This window comes from Anser cygnoides, chromosome 10, assembly GCF_040182565.1.
Source record: "Anser cygnoides isolate HZ-2024a breed goose chromosome 10, Taihu_goose_T2T_genome, whole genome shotgun sequence".
NCBI classification, from domain to species: Eukaryota; Metazoa; Chordata; class Aves; order Anseriformes; family Anatidae; genus Anser; species Anser cygnoides.
In genome coordinates, this window is record NC_089882.1 from 10,133,331 (window position 1) to 10,152,303 (window position 18,973).

Genomic DNA, 18,973 nt, shown 5'->3' on the forward strand with positions numbered 1-18,973 from the left:
CACACACACACACACACACGCCAGAGACTCCAATTATCCTCTCCCTCACAAGATGTTTCTGCTGTCCACGACTGCTCACACTTCAGCACTCTTGCCAGCAAGCCTCACTGCGAGCACAAAACCCGCACGCAGCCCCTCTTCCCGGCGCCGCAGCCGCGCACACGACAGATTGAGCCGTGCCGGTGCCTCGGGGGGGGCCGAGGGGGGGCCGGGGGCTCGGCACGGCTCGGCTCAGCCCGGCACGGCTCAGCCCGGCTCGCCCAGGTGCGTCCCGGCGGGGCCAGGCACGGCGCCGGGCACTGGGAAGCGACCAAGCCGAAGGCAGCTGCGTTGCCCTTTTCCCTGCACTCCGCTCTCCAAACGTCTGAGCAACCAGTTTGCTGCTAGAAACATGTTAATTGCCAACGGAGCTCATTAAGGCATGCACATGCAAAACACAGCGAGGGAGATTAAATGGACAAAAGCGCAATAATGAACTGTCAACAATCGAACCCATCTACACGACCAGGAGCACTCAAGAATGAGGCATTTAGAGGCAACAAAGGATTGTCTGGGACAGGAAGAAAGGACGACCTAGACTTTTGTTTAGTCAACACAATTGATTACAAATGAGAGATTAACAGGATAGCTTCAGAGTTTTTTTGAAGGAGGCAGAAGAGAAAAGTCCAATTAAGTGCACCGAATGTTAACTACATTGATTTCCACGGCCAGCCCTAGAGAAATTCTCATTAAACCATCCCTGGCGATCCCTTTTGGAAAGTAATTTGTCTCCCTGATGGAGCAGAGAAAGGGAGCCGTGTAAAGAGAAAGAAGCGCTAGTTCTTGGCACAATGAGCTTAGGAGACACACTGGAAAGAGCCAAAGGGGGAGTTAATGAGCATCTGACAAGCCGCTTGGACCCGGGCCTGGAGAGCAGCGCTGAAAAGATGGAATTGGCCAACAACTATTCTTTATATCAAACATAAAAAGGCCAATCTGAAACAGGGCTGCTCAAAGCTGGTGGGGAAGAAAAGAAAGGCCCCCGCCGGGGAGGGGGGGGGGGGGGGGAAGAGGGAGCGGAGCGGAGGGGCTCAACTGCCCCGCCGGGACGGGACAGGCGCTGCGGAGTGCCCGTGTCCCCCTGCCGCCGAGCGGGGCTGCCCGGCCCCGCGGCCCCCCGGGGCTGTTTGCACAGCCCGGGGCTGTCCCGGCCCCGTCCCGGCTTGGGGACACCGAGGCGGCCGAGCCGGGCCGGGTTTCGGGGGGTTTTCCCGTGGAGGAAGCGCAGCGGGGCCGGCTCCTGCCGGGGCATCGCGCCCCCGACCCTCCGGGGTAGACACGGCTGGCCCGGGGGCTCTTAAATCAGCTTAGAGCTCGTTAATAACAATTTTGGCTTAAGTCTGTATTGACTTAGCCTTAGGAATGGCTTAGCACTTTCGCTTAAGTCAACACGCCGGCTGAATTGACACATGCCTGCCCCGGCCCAGGTGCCCTCCTCCTGCTTCCAGCCGCGCTCCTCGGGGATGTCACCCCCGTGGGTCGCCCCCCGGGGTCCCCTCGGGCGTGTCGCCCCCCCGTGTCGCCCCCCGGCCCTTTACATTGCACCCCCAGCCCCTCGCCCCCCCCCCCGCAGCCCCTGGCACCTCTCTGCTCCTTCCCTTTCCCCCGGCAGGGCCGGGACCAAAACGCCGTCAGAGCGCGGAGAAAGAGAGGGCAGGTCCCAGAGCCCAGCGCGGGGGTGCCAAACCCGAGCCTCCACGAAACTTGACTTCTCTCCTGCCAAGTTTCGTCAGGCGGAGGGCAGGGAGCAGCAGGTACGGCCCCAAATCTCGCCCGTTTGTCCCTCCGGGTTTCGGTTTGGGGACGCGCACGGGGCGGCCGAGCCCCGTCCCCAAGTGCCGCGAGGTGCCCGGCGCCCTCCTGCCGCCTCCCTCCGCGCCGCCAGTTGCCAAGCCATTTCACATAAATAGAAGCTTTCTGGTTTATAATCAGCCTCTTCCTTCTGATTCATTATGGTAATGAATTGAGATATTACCAACATTGGATTATCGCGTAACTGAATGAATCCAGCAAAAGCAAGCTGATTACAGAGGAAAACGCCACCCGTACCCAGAAACTTAACAAAAAGAAACGTCCGAGAAACAGGGCAAAGCACCTCAAGCTGTTTCAGCTCACCCCAAACCCCGTTCCCAACTGACGGGGGGGGATGCGACCATCTCGCTCACACGCCGCCCCTTCCCCTGTGGATTTACGGGTAGGTTTTCCACCCTCCCGGTTATTACTAGGAATGTTTCCCAGGAACCCAACTTCGCTTGCAAGTCCGTAGGGTCTGCAGCTCACGCCGCCAACCCGAGCGCCCTAAAACGGCCCCCGCGTCCCCCTGCCGCCGGGTGAGGCTCTGTGCCTCCAGAGCGACCCCATCCCAAAACCAGAAAACGACAGAGGGCTGCTCTTCCCCCTCCTTCCTCCCTGCCACACAGCCTGGGGCTGTCCTCACGCCGAGAGCCCGACCTGCAGCAGCTCTGTCCCCGCAGCATCCCGGCCTCCGGCAGCTCCCGCCGGGCACCGCTTGGAGCACCGGGGCTCCTGGCAGCCACCGGGGACACCTGCAACATAAACGGGTAAAGAAACGCTAAGCTGGAAACCGAAATTACGTTTCCCAGCACCACCCTGAGGCAGGTGCTAATTTACCGGGGCTTCAAGCTAGGTATTAGTCAAGGAGACTGCAATTTACTTAAAGGACGGTGAAATTTTCTTTTTATTAATTTGCAATATATTTGTAAAATAATCTTACGGCAGCTGGCTCTGCTTGAATCTGTTTCAAAAGTGTGATGTAAATACCGTCTCACACTGTTCTGTAGCCTATTAGGGCTTTCTGGTAGGTGATACGACTGAGAGGAGAAAGAACACCACACATTTATTTTTAAGATCATCATCACTAGTGATAAAACTTATGGGAAGAAATGATCGTACGTCCTATTTGTATGCAGTAATGACAAACGTATGCAAAGTAACTCAAACGAAAAGGATACAGTTGGGAGGATACATACACCGCGGATGCAGTTTAGGGCATTTTTAAGAGCCATTTCATCCATGTTTCAAAGTAGCAGCAAATTCCCAAATTAAATCACCCTATTTACTGCAAAGACAAAGAGCTCACCCAGCAGGAGAATCCCCCAAATAACCTTCCCCCCCCCCCCCCTTCTCCCTACCTATATTTCCTTTGCAAGGGCTTAAAAATTTCTCTCTACCCTTATCTTGCTAGTAATCACATATTTGAAGTAATTTAGCACACGGTTATTGTGAAACAATAGGAAGCGCGTAAATAATCCACCAAGGATTTATTACGTTTCAATTTTAAGCGATAAACTTCTGAGATTCTAATCTTCACTCAACAGATTAATATTTCAGATCAGTGTCACAGGAAAATCACGGAAAATAAACAGCACACCTAAGCAAAGCAGCTACCACTGACGGACTCGCTGTCCACACACTTGGCTCCAGTAAGCACTAATTTACACGCACCTTGTCTGTGCAATCTAACACCAAAATCCAAGAGTCGGTGAATACGAGATCAAAGCTTTATTTCAGCCGTAACACGTTATAGCAATGGATAATAATCCTTGAGCAAACAGAGTATTACAGTAATGAAGATCTTAGCATTACAAATATGTTAAAACAGCTTGCATTTGGGGTGATATTTAAGGTCAAGTTGTATCTGAACACAACTATTAAAATATTATGAAACTTACCATTATGGAGTAAATAATGTTTTCTTTCAGACATAACCTCTCAAACTACATTCCATTTAATATTTTGTCTTATTTTTCAGTATCAACAAGCTCAAACCAAGCACCTACATCCCTGACTACACAATGTGAATGAAAAAGGAAGGAGGAACCATAAGCTCGCCTAGAATCTAGCTCCCAACTTCTACGAACACATGACCTCGAATAAATGCATTCAAGAGGACACTCCAGTAAGTGTCAAATATTGTGTCTCTACGCCCTTCTATTATTTCATATATACTCTCAAATGAAATTAATAGGCTGGAGAAAGATTCTGTGGAGTAAGAAATTTCTTATCCTAGGGAAAACTAACATGCCTTCTGCTACTGCCCCCACAGCCAGAATAACTGAGAAAGCAAAAGCTGGGGAATGTGATGGTAGAGGTGACAAGATGGGTGAACAGGCTGTGCTCCTAGGCTAGTACGGTGGTTACTCATCTGCGCATAAACCTAAAAAAGGGTGATTAATTAGCTCTTCTTCTAAGATACTCCAGCATTAACTTACATAAAGGCAAAACCCTTTATTTCCCCTACTGCTCCTCTCTCAATTGCTTTCCCCCACCCACCAGAAGAGCGCGACGAGCAAGAGGCAGGACCACTGCAGCTTATGCATACATACACACTTTAGCACAAAAGGGCAAGCAGCAAGTCAAGAATACAGAGTAACGGGTTATGTCATAAAGGAAAAAACATGCACCCAGGAACGGATAGGAAACCACATACGATTAAAAACAAACAAACTGGGATGAGGTGGGGGATAACTGCACTGAATTTGTCTTTTTGAAGTAACAGCTTTGACTCAGTGAAGAATACCCATTCAAGACCTCATTTAATGCCAGTATTAAACCATACTGGTAGCCGTTTTTTGTTTGGTTGGTTGGAGTTTAAACACACTTAAGCTGACATTAAGGTGCTTTCTCAATTTTGTATCTGTACAAAGGCAGGTGGCAAGCTAGCTCAGTCACAGCAGAAGTTGTAGAAGTTGTTGTGCACTTGACAGATGTAACAGGAGGCACCACGTAATTATGCACCCTGCCGCTGCTTGCCCCAAGGTCTGTGACTAATCAGGACACGCGCTTCCACCTTAGTGGCCCTGCCGCATGCCTCCATGCCCTACTACTTTGCTGCTTTAGTCATATGCAATTGCATTTATTTCTGTCAGACCACAGGCCAACAAGAAGACCCTTGTCTCCCAGAGCAGCTGTCTATACACGCCTCCCACTTTAAAAATTTCTCTTCATCCTCTTCCCCACTTTTCTGGGCATGTTCCTATTTAATTTTCATTGCACTATCTGTCCTAGTGCTTCTACAGCTATAGCACAGAGGAAAAAAATAATAATTTCCTTTTTTGAAAATAAGATAATTTGATTTTCGTCTTCACCTCTTAGCCCAATATAACAAAAAAATCAGAAATACAGTATCGATTATCTAATAATGTTTGACACAATTACCGTCAAAGCATACTTGTGACTAAGGGAAGTGTTTCTGCCTTCGCTTCCACAGCAGTTAAACGGAGGCACAGCAGCCATACTAACGCTGCCTGCAGGTACCTTGCACTGCACGCCACAAAACCCTCCTGCACCCAGCTGCCATGCCCCCACAGCCCACACTTCACTTTCCTTCCATGGGAAAATCAAAAGAAGCACGGTTATGCGAGCATCTGCATTGTGTCCCAGCGTTTAGGCGGAGCCCAAAGAGATAAAGACCCAGATTATTCACACGTAGAAAGTGCTTAGGGGCCCAGATTTTAGTTTAAGTGATTTCCCTTTGGATGCAAAGACCGGGATGAGTCCCAGTCTTTGTCAGCAAGTAACTGCTCACCCATCCCTTTTCTGGGAGGGGGGCACTGCATGTAATGGCTTTATCCTTCTTGTCTGCTCAACTGGCTCCAATTATTTCCTTTTTAAATTTGAGCTCTCTAAGTCTGAGATACATACACATTCCCGCTAAATCAGACCGAGTACCACATTGTGATCTTACAGAAGAAAATATTACCAAGTTGTCTTTGTGACAGAACACTGAGTAGGTATAAAATTGCAATGGTCTCTCTGCCAGGTTTTTTTAAGCTCTCTGCTTGTAAGATGAAAGCCTAATTTGATATTTTTGTAGTTATATAACAGTTCTAATATTTTGTGACATTTTGTATTGTGACACTATAGATGAAATTGTCATCGGACTGACACCCTTTACTGTTTATTCCTTAATTACAACTGTTAACAACACTGCAGAGAAGCGTGCTAATCTGCCATCACATATTATGAAAACAACGTTATTGTTACAAACACCAACACCCACTCAACAGGATATTTCTAAGATGGCAGTTTCTGTAAAAACTTATCAGTTTAATGGACACTTCAATAGAAAAAGTTTTAAATGAACTCTTAATATTCCTGTTGAAAATGTAAAATTGTTTTTATATCAGAGATGAAGTTTTTATTTATTTATTTTTGTGTGAGTGATACTTCAGCTAATTTAAATTCAGACAAAAGTGAGCGCCTACTTTCAGGAAGATCAGTGGCTGCAGATGTTGGTCCTTCGAGGCTACCCAGACTTCCTATAGTTTCCAGCTAGAAGTCTGTTCTCCAGCTCTGACTGGACCATGAACTCCCCACCACCTGCTAATCAGTGAATAATTAAATTATGTTTAATTAAGTGAACACATACTTTTTAGTGCATAGATCTGAAGCAATCTGGACACTTATTAATGTTGCTAAAAACTGCCTCAGTTTCAATAAAAGTACTTCAGACATCCCTAATATAAAAATAATCTGCATCTCTGTAACATGGAGATGCACAGATCGGTTCACTAATAGCCTAGTCAAATTAGTAATTACTGCACATTCATACCCTCAGACACTGGCAAAGGTCGATTTTTTTTGTTCCCTTCCTTCTCCAGGTCAGGGGGTAAGAAAATGTTGTTGTGTATAAGATTGTTAAAATTTAACATATTGACTCCAGCTGAAGTTCTTAATGTAAAGAAAAATATATATATAATATATATAAATATATATATATAATATATATATTATTTTTCTAGACATCCTTTGCTTCAGAAGGGTGCAATTTCTTCAGGCCAAGTCACACACCCAGAAGGATCTTCCACTGAACTGGTACTTTAAAAAGCACGCGTGCATGAGTAGTGAAAGCTGCATAGAGAGTTAGCTGACTGTATGGTCAGAACTCACCAATACTGCACCTCTGTAGGAGGATGCTGAGAAGCAGTTCAGTGGCTGAGAAAGAAAGTGTTATCTTCGAGACTTCTATACGCTAGGGTTTTTTTGACACTTGCTGCAGGCTACCTTTCTGCTCGCTTCTTTCAAACTTTTCATGCCTAAGTAAGAGATCTCACTTATAGATTGTCAACATAGAGAAAATAGCACTAAGAGCAGCCTAGGAGTAGCAAAAAATAGCCTAGATATTTGTTTACTTTTTCTTGTCTTTAACCACCCATTAGACAGGAAATATAAAGTAGGCAGCAAGAGGCTGGGAAAAGCAGAAACGGTTACTGGAACAAGCTGTAGAAGCAACGAAAGTAGCAATTGCAAAAAAAATCAGGGAAAGCAAAAAGCACAAATTCAAGGTGTTCTTTCTACATCTGCTGCCATGAAGGTTTTTACACAGATTTCTAGTGCTAAACTGGGACTACTCTGACGCAAAGAGCCTGCCTTCCCTGTTAACAGTAAATTCCTCCCTTCTCCTTGATCCACAAAGAGGCACACACAGATGACTAGAGTGAAGAAAGATAACGCATGAATTTGTCTTTACTTCTCACACTTACATGGAAAAGCAGAGGGTTACAAATAATCTAAGACTTTTCTTACACTGAGAAGTAATCACCTCGGTGGGTTTCTATCCACCAGTGTTTCTCACTTTTGATTCTCAAAGTCCCTTCATGAAGGATCGCTTCTCTCGTTGTAAGGAATGCTAGTCTAAGCTCCCCTAAAGCAAAAATAACACCGTTTACATGTAAAGTGTTAGGCATGAGACAAAAGCAAGCTCTCCAATGTAGTTCATTTTCATTTCATAAGTGATGTACATTACAGTTTAGTGATATATTTTATTACGTGACCTGGACAATCTTGCCCACTCAAGCAGGAAGTTACGAAACAAAGTCGGAGTGTTTAATTTTGTGAATCATCTTCTGGGTAGCTTAGGTTCTGTTTTGTAGTTTTCAGTTTCTTAAAACCAACAGGAGCTTCTGCTCGTCCTAAAAGGAACTGTTCCCACTTGGGAAGAGACTCTTTTACTGATGCCCAATAGAGAGTCTGAGAAAGGAAAAAAATCAACTTAACTTCAAAATCTGCACCGCATGTTTAAAAACAATATAGATAGACAATGAATTATTAAGTCCTGCCTTCTGAGTGAAGCAATCCACAAAAGATCAAACCTATGCATGAAATTTCAGGTCTCTCATATAGCACAGAACACCAGCCTGGAAGGATTTCATTCTGCATCATGAACTGTGAAGTGACTGAATATGCCCTCTTGTGGTAAGCAACAGATTAGTTTAAATCCCCACCAAACCTTTAATAAAAATACTTTGTGATTGTAAACTTTTCCAAATCACCTTTCATATTTAAATATATATGTCAGTGACATTAAAATTCTGAAGTGGAAAAAATCTGTTTAACGTTATAAACAAGAAGTGCTGCATAAGTTGCTTTTCCCGGGAAAGTTTGCAATAAGGCAATTCAATTGTTTTGAGTAAAATTTATGTGCTAACCCACTAGGCGACCAGCTCCAGTATTTGAATCATAAAAGGAAGAAAGGCTATATGGTTATCTTGTGGTCAGAAAAAAATCTGGTTTATCTAACTCTTTGCATTCCTTTGTACCTCTGAGTAAGAAACTTGATTTCCATTTTATTTGTGGAATGGAAATGCCATTCATCATTTTTGGTGTCAGTACCCTAAGGGTAACTTTGTTGTTTGTAGAATTTTGAAGAAGAAATTGTAAGTGCCACCTCCTCTCCCCTTCCCCCCAAATACTGTGATCAAGAGCTGGATTAAACCAAGTATAGGTATTTTTAGATACCTATGCTCATTCAGAAAAAGAGTAATTTATAGTAGAAAAGATGTACAGTACATATGTATTAAACTTTTTTTTTTACTTGTTTAAATATATAACGTAGAAGTGTACCACAAAACTGAACATCTCCCTGCAGAGAATTAGATTCCTGGCTAATCATTCTGATCCTTACATGCAACTCAGATATAATTACAGCTCTTGCAGATTTACAAAAATATTTTCTTCAACAGATTTACTCAAAGAATCTTTTTTGACAAGCATATGTGCTGTCACACAAAACTACTCTGACTTAGCAAGCTGGGGATCCATTATAGCCATAACTTTCAAAGTATATTAATACAGACACATAGATGGCTGAGTGAAATATGCTCAGAAGTGTTTTGGAGCAAAGCATGCACCAGAATTTTGTACCATGAAAGAAAGTTTTCTTTTTTCTACTATTTATAGCACTCTGCACTAGAAGTATAAAAAAGGCTGAAATAGGATCTTCTGCTTCAAATAGTAACTCCATTCTCTCTAAAATTCCACCACTGCTGAAGAGCACAGACCTCTGCAGCCATCAGCAATTGCTCTGTGCTCTCCAGTGTGCGTGGACTTTGGTCTATGTCCGGTAAGCAGCTTAGCCACCTAACACAGGACAGATAGAAACATAATTGCCTAGTCCAAAACTGATCCAAGCATCTATAGAGGTGACTTGAAAGTCCTCTAGAAGTCTAGAAGTGTTTCTGAGCACTAGCAAAATAGGCTCAACCAAGTAGCTTGGCATCTTTCTCAGCACGATTCAAGACATACAGGTATCTAGGAAAAGTGTATGCTTTTTCCTAAAACCTCTAAAAACACACTGACAGCATTCTGAGCATGTACCCTGTGACAGTGATAGGAAGCCATTTACAAAATACAACGACAAACTTTTTAACAGCAACCAAACGGAGAAGTGATGTCTCTCATTTAAGTAACAGCCTAAGTATTAAAGCACTTGCCCAGCAGGTGTGAGAACATACAATACACCTCTCCTCATCTGCTGCAATTCATGCCTTTTCCATCCTTTGACAGCACCCTAGCACCCCGATCAGTGTGGGGCATTCTGTATTGCCTGTGGAAACTAAACCACCGTGCAATGTTGAACCCACAAACTGCTGGTCCAAGAAACACAAGCGGGAATCTGATTCAGTGGCCTTGTGGCTGGATGCTTAGTCTGTATCAGAGCTGTGTCCCTACACCCGCTCCCAGGACTGCTTCTGTCCTCTTTATTCATTCATCACTGCATAACGTTGATAAAACAGTCCTGAGATTAGGGAACTGAAATTGGTGTGTTGGATCAGGACAATACCTAGCTCTCAGACAAGACTGAGATCTTTAAATAATGCTCCAGGGACTACAGGTGAGACGTAGAATTCCTGGTTTAGCACTACTTTCCCTGAGATCCCGTACTACCTGACAAAATAACTGAGAAGTAAAAACTTCTCTGTTCAAGTTGGTGAACTGCTGATTCTGAAATGTAAAGATGACATCCTGCAGCATACCCAAAAACATATAAAACAAAGTAGCTCTGACATAATCAGAGTAGTCTTTATATTCACAATATTTTTTAGTGTTTTTCATTTTAAATTTTAAGTTTATAAGAACCTGAAAGCTGCAAAATATTTCCACCAGAATGCTCTAGAATCTAAGGACCTTGCCCCTGAAGTTAGGTTCAGCTTGCTGCACAGCACACAGGCCTTTGGCTATACCAGTCACTGGATTTTAAAATCAATTATTTTCACTTTAAGAACATGCTTCGGGGGGAAAAAAAAGCAAAATGTTTCATAAACAGCAAACAAAAAGACAGAGTTCTAGGACTTACTTCTAAGTTAACAGTATCGGGATGTGGAAGTAAACACATTCTTTCTTGCAGCTTTTTTTCTGCTGCTTCTATATCCTAAAACACAGGCAAAGCACATTTTAAAAACACTCTGGGAATATTAAAAGGACAATACACACTCACAGAAAGGCATTTAAGTTAATTAAATGAACATTAAGCCTAAACAGCATTCATATAATAACACTGGAGGTTCAAATCTTTTAGTCGTTCTGAAATCCAGCTTGTAAGAATAATATCCTACGGTTTCTAAATATGTTTGCTGCAAGTTTCTGATACAGGAATACATTTTATTACTGCATAAGTCTGTTGCTGTAAAACACTATTATCATCCCTGGACACTGGGCTAAATTACAGTTATATTCTGTTCTCTTTAACTTCTGAAAATGGGGGGGGGGGAGACGACAATAGTTTGCTCTGTGCTGCATGGAAACTGAAGTCTGTACTTTAGCTACTGTAACTGTAAAGTAACTAGGCAAATTATGTGCAAGATCTTTACTCCTCAAGACAAAGATGACTTGCTAATATGCATGCATAACATGTGCACAAAAATGTAGAGCTGCAGCAAGCTGTTCACCAGACAAACTTGGATGACAATGCACCTCACATTGCTTTCTTACAAAAATCAGTATTTGGGTTTCTGCTTGTCCAGTGGATGTGTGCTGGATTCACAAAGGCCTAAATAAATTTAAAAACCGCAAACAGCAGCAACAAACAAATAAAAACACCACCCCAAATTAGCCCCCCTCCCCCTTTAAAGTTCTGACCCATTCTTGTGGGCTTAGTTCCATACCCAAACATTGAAGAGATTGAGTGGTGGGCAGATGAAGAGAGACAGAAAGGGACGTGGGAGTGGGGTGTGAAGAAGCCAAAGCTGAACAGAGTGGAGGGGGAAAGAAAGTATAGCAGATGGCAGAGTTGGGAGCAGAGAGCGGGTGTGAAGAGTACAACAGAAAAACTAAATGAGAGAGGAAATTCCCCAAAGGGACTTCCCAAATATTCACCACCACTGCCGCCGAAAAGAAGAGTGAGGTTCTGGAGGAGCATATCCACAAGAGAGACTAAACATGATTACTCGCATTGAATAATAGCCAATCTGAATACATCAAAAGTAAACAGTGCTCAACTCAAGTTTAGTTGGAGAAATATGGCACAAATTCAGTCAGACATGATTAATAAAAGCAAAACACACCCTTACTGTTCAGTTTAAAGTTCAGTTTAGTAATACAGATACACTTGGTTCATTCACCCTACGGTGTTCACCTTAATTCTATTTCATGAATTCTTTTAACACCGTGACTATATTCTCTTGTACGTTATTACAAATCTTATCTGAGTAAAACTGTTCTCTCCTTTCCTACAGGAAAGTGCACATCCTTGTAAAAAGCTAAGGGATGTCTGAGAAAGAGCAAGCTCAGTCTTGGATTTATCCAAATCCTGGCAAGTAGCAAGTGGTTGCCTCTTTTCAGGTGAGAGAAGTAAAAGGGAATAAACATAACTGGGGGGGGGGATGTGAACAAACTGGGAAGCCATTTGGAGTCAGAATGTCAAAATAACGGAAGACAATACTAAATTCATTAACCTAAGTAAGGTATTTCTCTGTTGCATGTGCTTGGAGAAGATATATCCTCAACAGCACCAAGTGAAGCTCTTATCAGCACGGCTCATACCAAGCCTGGAGAAGTTATCACCGTACTGAAGAGCAGAATCAATCACTAATGTTCATTTCACATCCTTCCATAGGATTTTCCCCCTTTTGATCCCTTCTTCCTAATTCCTGTAGAAATTCTCACAGGAAGGAAGAGTATCGATTAAAATTGTTATTTCTTCATCCACTCAATTAAGGCATTGGAATGTTTACGGTGACAGGAAATTATTGCATTTCAGGCAAAAAAAGGAGACAGCAGTTGTGCATATCTGTTTAGTAGAAAAGGTCACTTTGGCATAGCCTAGATATTGGACGTGTCTTTTTGTTGCTCACTCGAGTTTGTATGTTGTGCAGCCTATTGTCATTCAGAATACTGATTTAATGATAGACAGTGAACAAAATTTTTGCTGGAAGGTGTAGTATGCTTTAGAAAATAACCAAGATTAGATGGCACTTCTTTCACGTCTCTGCAACTGGTAAACTTTGTAGGGAAAAGAAATCCCCATCATCAATATAAAAATAAATACATCAGCAGTGTAAACTTCTTTGGAAATAAAAGCAGCAAATTTAGTATGTCACAGTATAGAGGAAAAAAAAGAGAGCATCTTACAGTGCTTTCCCTGAAACTACAAGGACTGAAACAAAAACAGTTCAAGACCCTTCCCTAGAGGTAAAATGGAAGGCATGACACATGCATCACTTTTAGGGGACCAGATTCAGCTGTCACTTATATTGATAACAGTCTGGCTGAATCCCACTTAAATAATTCTAGAATTGCATGATGTACAGGAAAGCAAATTCAGTTTAAGTTACCTACATAGTCAGTACCACTAAATAACATGAAATAGAAAATGAATATGCTATAAGATGGTACACCATAATACCAAAAAAAATTCTAAACACAAGAAATGTTACTGACAAAAAAAGCTCATAAGTTAGATTACAAATACTGGTTGAATTTCTGCTTTTATGATAACTCTATATGGGCACCAAGTGACACAGATTTCTCTAATCTATAGCATCCTAATCACATCAAATAAAATATTCTGGTAATTATGTTAAAATGCTGAACAAGTGCTTATAATGCTAAAATTTTAATTAAAAAAGGTTTAGTTCCCTGCTTCCTACCGATTAGAAAATTAATTTATTTTGAAATGCTTTCCTGTGCATAAATACCAACTAGCACAGAGAAACAAAAACGTCTTTTGCTATGATCACATACTGAAAACAACTGATTTTGCTTACATGCAGAAAAAAAGAAATGCAAATAAAAAAATAACACTTCATCATGTCCATGTATTTTTGAGTAGGCCAAATCAACAACTCTCCACATGGTAACTGTGAAATGTACAGTGCCTGGTATCAGGAACAATATTCTGAAGCTGGCACATTAATCAGTCTTGTTTTCAAGCTTCTCATATATTATTCTGCATAGATTTTTTTTCTTTTCTATTCTGTTATCAGAAAGCATCTGCAGGAATGCATGCCTGTTAAAACCAGTATAAAATTAATAGATTTAAACTGATTTATGCTACTTTATCCTGCAACAGAATTTGTTTTGATACATATGTTTTTGCTTTTTTTCCTGTACAAACACCAACATTTTTGACACTTGAAAGGAACAATTTTGAGGATGTGACAGAAGATGGCAAATATCTGTGTAACTGCAAAAATATTTACACTCTGTATATGTCTAAGCTATTGTTAACATTTCCAATACAACAAGCTTTCAGCATGCAGAAATATATCTTGCCTTTATTATGTTTGTCTGTGTATGCGAGTTGAGACTGCATTTGTAAGATACAACTTGTTTATGAAAAACTACATATGTGAAAAATAAATCTATTTTAATTATAAAATGCATACAGAAAACCGTTAGTTATACTAGGTGAGAGTACTAAATCAGTCAAACACCAGCTACAGAACAAAGAAATAAGCAACCCATCTCCTTCTACCCAGCCTCCCACTGAAGCACCCACACTTGTCTATACCCACAGAGGAGTTTGATTGCCCCAGCTCAGTCTGCAGCAGTTTCGCAGAGCCCAAGCTGCAACATCCTCCTCATCACACAATTGGTAAGAAGAAATCCCACATTATCTGTTCTGCCTCGTCTGCCACTCCCTAAATATAGCTGCCATTTAAACACAAAGAGGGCTTGCTTCAGACTTGTACCTAGCTGAAACATGAACGTTTTTAACCTTCACTAGGTTCTGCATGAAGAAACAAAGTCTTTGAGGGTTCAGATAAGTCTTTTTATTTTTTAGAGTAAAACTTATAATTTCGAGAGAGAAAATACACGCAACTCAGATGCCTAAGCTAGGTGCTCCAGAAGAGGTTTCAGCATTCTAGGCCCTGCCATCAAACTCACATCTTTTTAATTGCTAGTTCTCAAACATCCACTGAGTTTACCTAGGAAACAGATCTTACCTAAATATGATAACTGGTATCACCACTGGGAAGTGTATCACAGTATTACTAACAGTATCACCACTAGGAAGAGCCAGAAACACCAAACACTGCTTTTACAGACTTGCAAGTAAGATTCTTGAAATCACTCTACACCTCCTTAAAAAAATAAGATAAAAAATAAAACCAAGAACAACTTCTACTCACACAATCAGTGTGGGTAGAGTTCCTACTCTGGATTAAAAGCATGCTTGGTTGGTCAGCCCCTATCCGCAAACATACCCCCCATCTCTCTGGGATTGGGGTGTATAAAGGGGCTCTGAGTCTTGTCAGACTCAGAGGCTGTCTTAGGCAGACATCTATACAAGCATGTGCTGAATCTTTCCGTGTACTTTAAAAAAAATAGCAGCAGCTGCCACCGCGAGGCTCATACAAGAAGAGCATGTAAAACAGGTAGTGGTGTCATCAGATAATAGAGACTTGTCATTTAGTACTTTGGGTCAAGTTCAAGAAAAGGAACTCTAATGGTAACAATGGAGCAAACACTTTCTTTTTTCAGTTCTCTGAGCTACAAAACTATGACATTTCAATTCAGTTGCAGAAACTTACATTTAAAAGTGCTGCATTCCTTTTACGAGCTGCATCAGCTGCTTGAGTTTGCCATGTCTTTAGTCTTTTTGTCTCCTAGATAAGTCTCCATCTGCTGTAGCAGCACTGATCTCTGAGACAGTCTACAAAGGAAAACATTTTGCTAAGTGGGTAGAACATTTTGCTCAGGAGCTAGAAAATAACCTTTTTACCTTACCCAGTTTTCTCAAAACTATGGGGCTAATTAAGCCGGCTGTAGGGTGGGTGTGCTGGGGGAGGGAAAAGGTACAGGCAGACACCACCTGCTGTGCTTGCATGAAGCTATAACATTGCAACCAGCAGTCCTCATATGCTAAGGTGCTTAGAAGCACCAAATCTCTCAGAACAGGAAAGACAGGGTGGGTTGGGGTGACTTGATCAGTACTACTCTTGCTCATCGGCAAGTACTAATTGTCATAAGAAAAGCAGATTTTCCTGAATCATTACTGTATTTGCTTCACAGTCTGAATTTACAGGGCAACAAAGAAACAGTTCTGTAACTGAGGCACAGAGTGACAGAATCCAAATAAGAGTTCAATGGCAATAGGAGGTTAAAGAGAGATCTTAAACCGGTACCACCACTGGAATTCAAAAACCTCAATCTCAATACTCCTAACAGCAGTCAAGGATGCTAATTCCAGTAGTTAATGAAGGAAGAGTGCCACCTCCTGGAACACCGACCCCTCGTTAAATACTGCTGTGCTCTCTAAAGGTACGATTCGATGTTCGCGGGATGGCCGGGCAAGACCTCCCAAGACCACAAGGCAAACTGCCGTGAGGCAGGCTATGCCGTTGAGGCCATTACTTACATCTCTTCGTGTCTTCTAGCAAGGTGAACCTCCTGAGCCAAATAGGACGACATTTTCAGTTGTCTGTCCCTGTTTGTCACTGTATTAAAGGAAAATCAAGCGAAATTAGTCTTCCGAAGACTGAACGTGAACATTTACTTTTCAGTAGTAAAGCATTCCAAGTTAACAGTTGCATGCACGATATTTATATAATTTATCAGCTCTGTAAATAAAGTCTGCTTATAAATTTTAATGCTCACTGCAAGACATTGTGGTTTGAATACACACACTACTAGCGCCCACAACACATTTTAGGAAAATCTTGCTGAATTCTAATACTTTGAGGTAACTCAAATTGGACTTTCAGGTTTCACATTTAACATTAAGCGGTCTCAAGTTTCAGTTGCTTACAACCACACACAAACTATGTGCTTGTGTAATTTGTGTATTACTCTTTACAATACCGATTTCTGGCTTCTGTCATGTCACTCCAAACAGAAAGTTGGAGTTTTAATTAACATTTATAGCAACTTCTCACAGACTCAGTGCCTTGTTCATAGGGCAATAGGGATAAGTACTGACATACTTAAATAACTGCAGTTACTAAACCAGTTTAATTTTTGAGCACTTGAAAAAAATAGGGAAAACCTCAAGGTCTAACCTTCAGTAAGGTAGATGACCATATAGTAGACGTAGCAGTAATAGTACAATAGATGACTGAATATAAGGTTAAATTCTTTACAACTTCATGATTTTTGAGGTGTAAAGGAGATCATGTGCCCAGCCCACACGCGAGTCAAGAGCCTACAGCACTTTTCAGAGGGCTGGAAGTGTTTTACAGCTTATTAATAATTTCCCCCTCAGAGGCGACTGCATTTCTGTCCTAGAAATAAACCTAAACTAAAGAAAATAGAAGAAACCACCAAATGAAGGGTGGGAGAAATAAAAGATCAATAAATTTGAACACTTAGGGGACTCTGCCAGAGGTTTACACATAGCTTTGGAGCAAGTTATTTACATGAGGACTGCAACTTAAGCATACTCCGCCCTGTGACAATGCCTGCCCCCCCCCCCCCATGGCCCTCTCTCCTCAGGAGCTGCCCGGGGGGGGGTGAGGGGGGCCCAGAATTGGCGGGAAGGGCGCTGCCTCAGGGGGAGCCGCCCCTACCATTAGGTAGGGGGGAGGATCCGAGAGCCCGCCGGAATGTGCCACTCCGTAAAACCGCGGGAGGGGAAGGCAAGAAACAAGGGAAAATTAGAAAAAAAAGCCCCAAACTTAGGTTACCTTCAGCTTTGGCGGCTTCCAAAAGCGAAGCAACCACCCACCATGGCCTCCGCGACGCCTCGGCCTCCCCCCTCCCGCTGCCATGGAAACGGCCGGAAAGGCGGAGCCGCGCCTCGGCGCTCGGCCCCCCCAGCCTTGACTCGGGGATCGGAGGAGTGACAGGGGGCGGGGACCAATCAGGGCCGGCGGGCGGGCTGAGGGGGCGGTTCCGAGCGGTCTCGCGCCACGGCCGTTATTGCTGAGGGGACGCTGAGGGGAGCGGGCGGGAAAGCTGGGTCGTCGTGTGTCGGGCGCTGTGTCCGGCGATATTCACTGTGTGAAACACTCGGCAGCAGTTTCAATAAACTTTATAGACTTAGCAGTCCGAGTATGGCAAGGAAGAGCGAGCCCAAAAGTGGCACTGAGTGGTTGCTTTGGTTTAGCATTGCCTGTTCCTCAGGGCCTACTCATCCCGGCGCTGGGATCTGTAGCGACGTACGCGTGTATTTGAGGCAAATTACTGCTTCACTACACAAGGCTTAACATTAGATTTTTGGCACAGAAAGCATACTGTAAATTACAGCCAGATTCTTGGCATGGGATTTCATATCCTGTGGTGAGAGCTTGCCCTCTGCCTGAGAGCAGGATTTCTTCCACGCCTCAAAGCTCAGAGAATTGCTGAGGCAGACTTGTCCTTCTGACAAAATTTACTTTCTAAAAAGGCCCAATTATTCCACTTCTTGTGAAAGTCTTTAAAGAAAACACAAACGAGAAAATTGTAAGCCAAAGTACTTTTGAAAGTACATTTTTTTCTTCACTTTCTTCATTGTTGCCTGATAGATCTATGCACATTTGAAGGTGCAGGTTATACCTAAAAGTTGCTCTGAAAGAGCTCGTCTTCACTGCCTTCTTTTAAAATATTATCTAATCCTTTTAAAAGATGCCTCATGGCAGGCCTTTCTGACTGCTAATCAGAAGCTTTTTGTTCTGATCCTTCAGCTCTTTATCTCTTTTTTTCATTCCCTAATTTTATATTTCTGGAAAAAATTCACATTATTTCACTGTATGACATATAATTAAGTAGAAATTCTTTAATGTACTTGTCAACTTACCCCTGCTTTTTGCAGCAGTCAGGATAAATAGTACTCAAAATCTTCATTTCATTTTTTTACGGTTGTGATTTGAAGACAAGACTTTCCAATAAATGAGACAGGGAAGTGGAGCCTTTCCTCATTTCTAATGGTTTGAAAAACTAATAGTTACAGTTTCACTAAGTTTAATGGAAAGCCTAAATGTTCTGCACGGTCTACGTTGAGCTACACCAGTTGTCCTTAATGGGAGTGATCTTTCTTGTAGCATTAAATGAATTTCAGAAAGAATAGAGACAAACTGAAGTTTGGTTTACGTAAACCATTACATAAGCCACTTGTAGACAGTGCAAAGAACATTTTAGTTAAGCTGCAGCTACTATCAGTTGTTCAGCGTTGTGGAAATAGAGGCAGGATGGAAAACGTAATTTCTTAATGACTACTTTATGTGACTGGGGGATGAAACACTCAATAAGTCATCAATAGCTAATGAGCTATAAA

The 18,973-nt window shown here is 42.5% G+C and overlaps 1 protein-coding gene across 1 annotated transcript; it reads right to left on the minus strand.

The window, feature by feature from the left end:
- Nucleotides 1-3,546: 3,546 nt before the first annotated feature.
- CEP15 (centrosomal protein 15) lies at nucleotides 3,547-17,120 on the minus strand. Its single transcript, XM_067003212.1, is given in 6 exon segments — nucleotides 3,547-8,031; nucleotides 10,637-10,711; nucleotides 15,315-15,375; nucleotides 15,377-15,436; nucleotides 16,142-16,220; nucleotides 16,782-17,120. Coding segments are annotated over 6 exon segments (441 nt in total). The 5' UTR covers nucleotides 16,804-17,120; the 3' UTR covers nucleotides 3,547-7,887.
- Nucleotides 17,121-18,973: the final 1,853 nt, after the last annotated feature.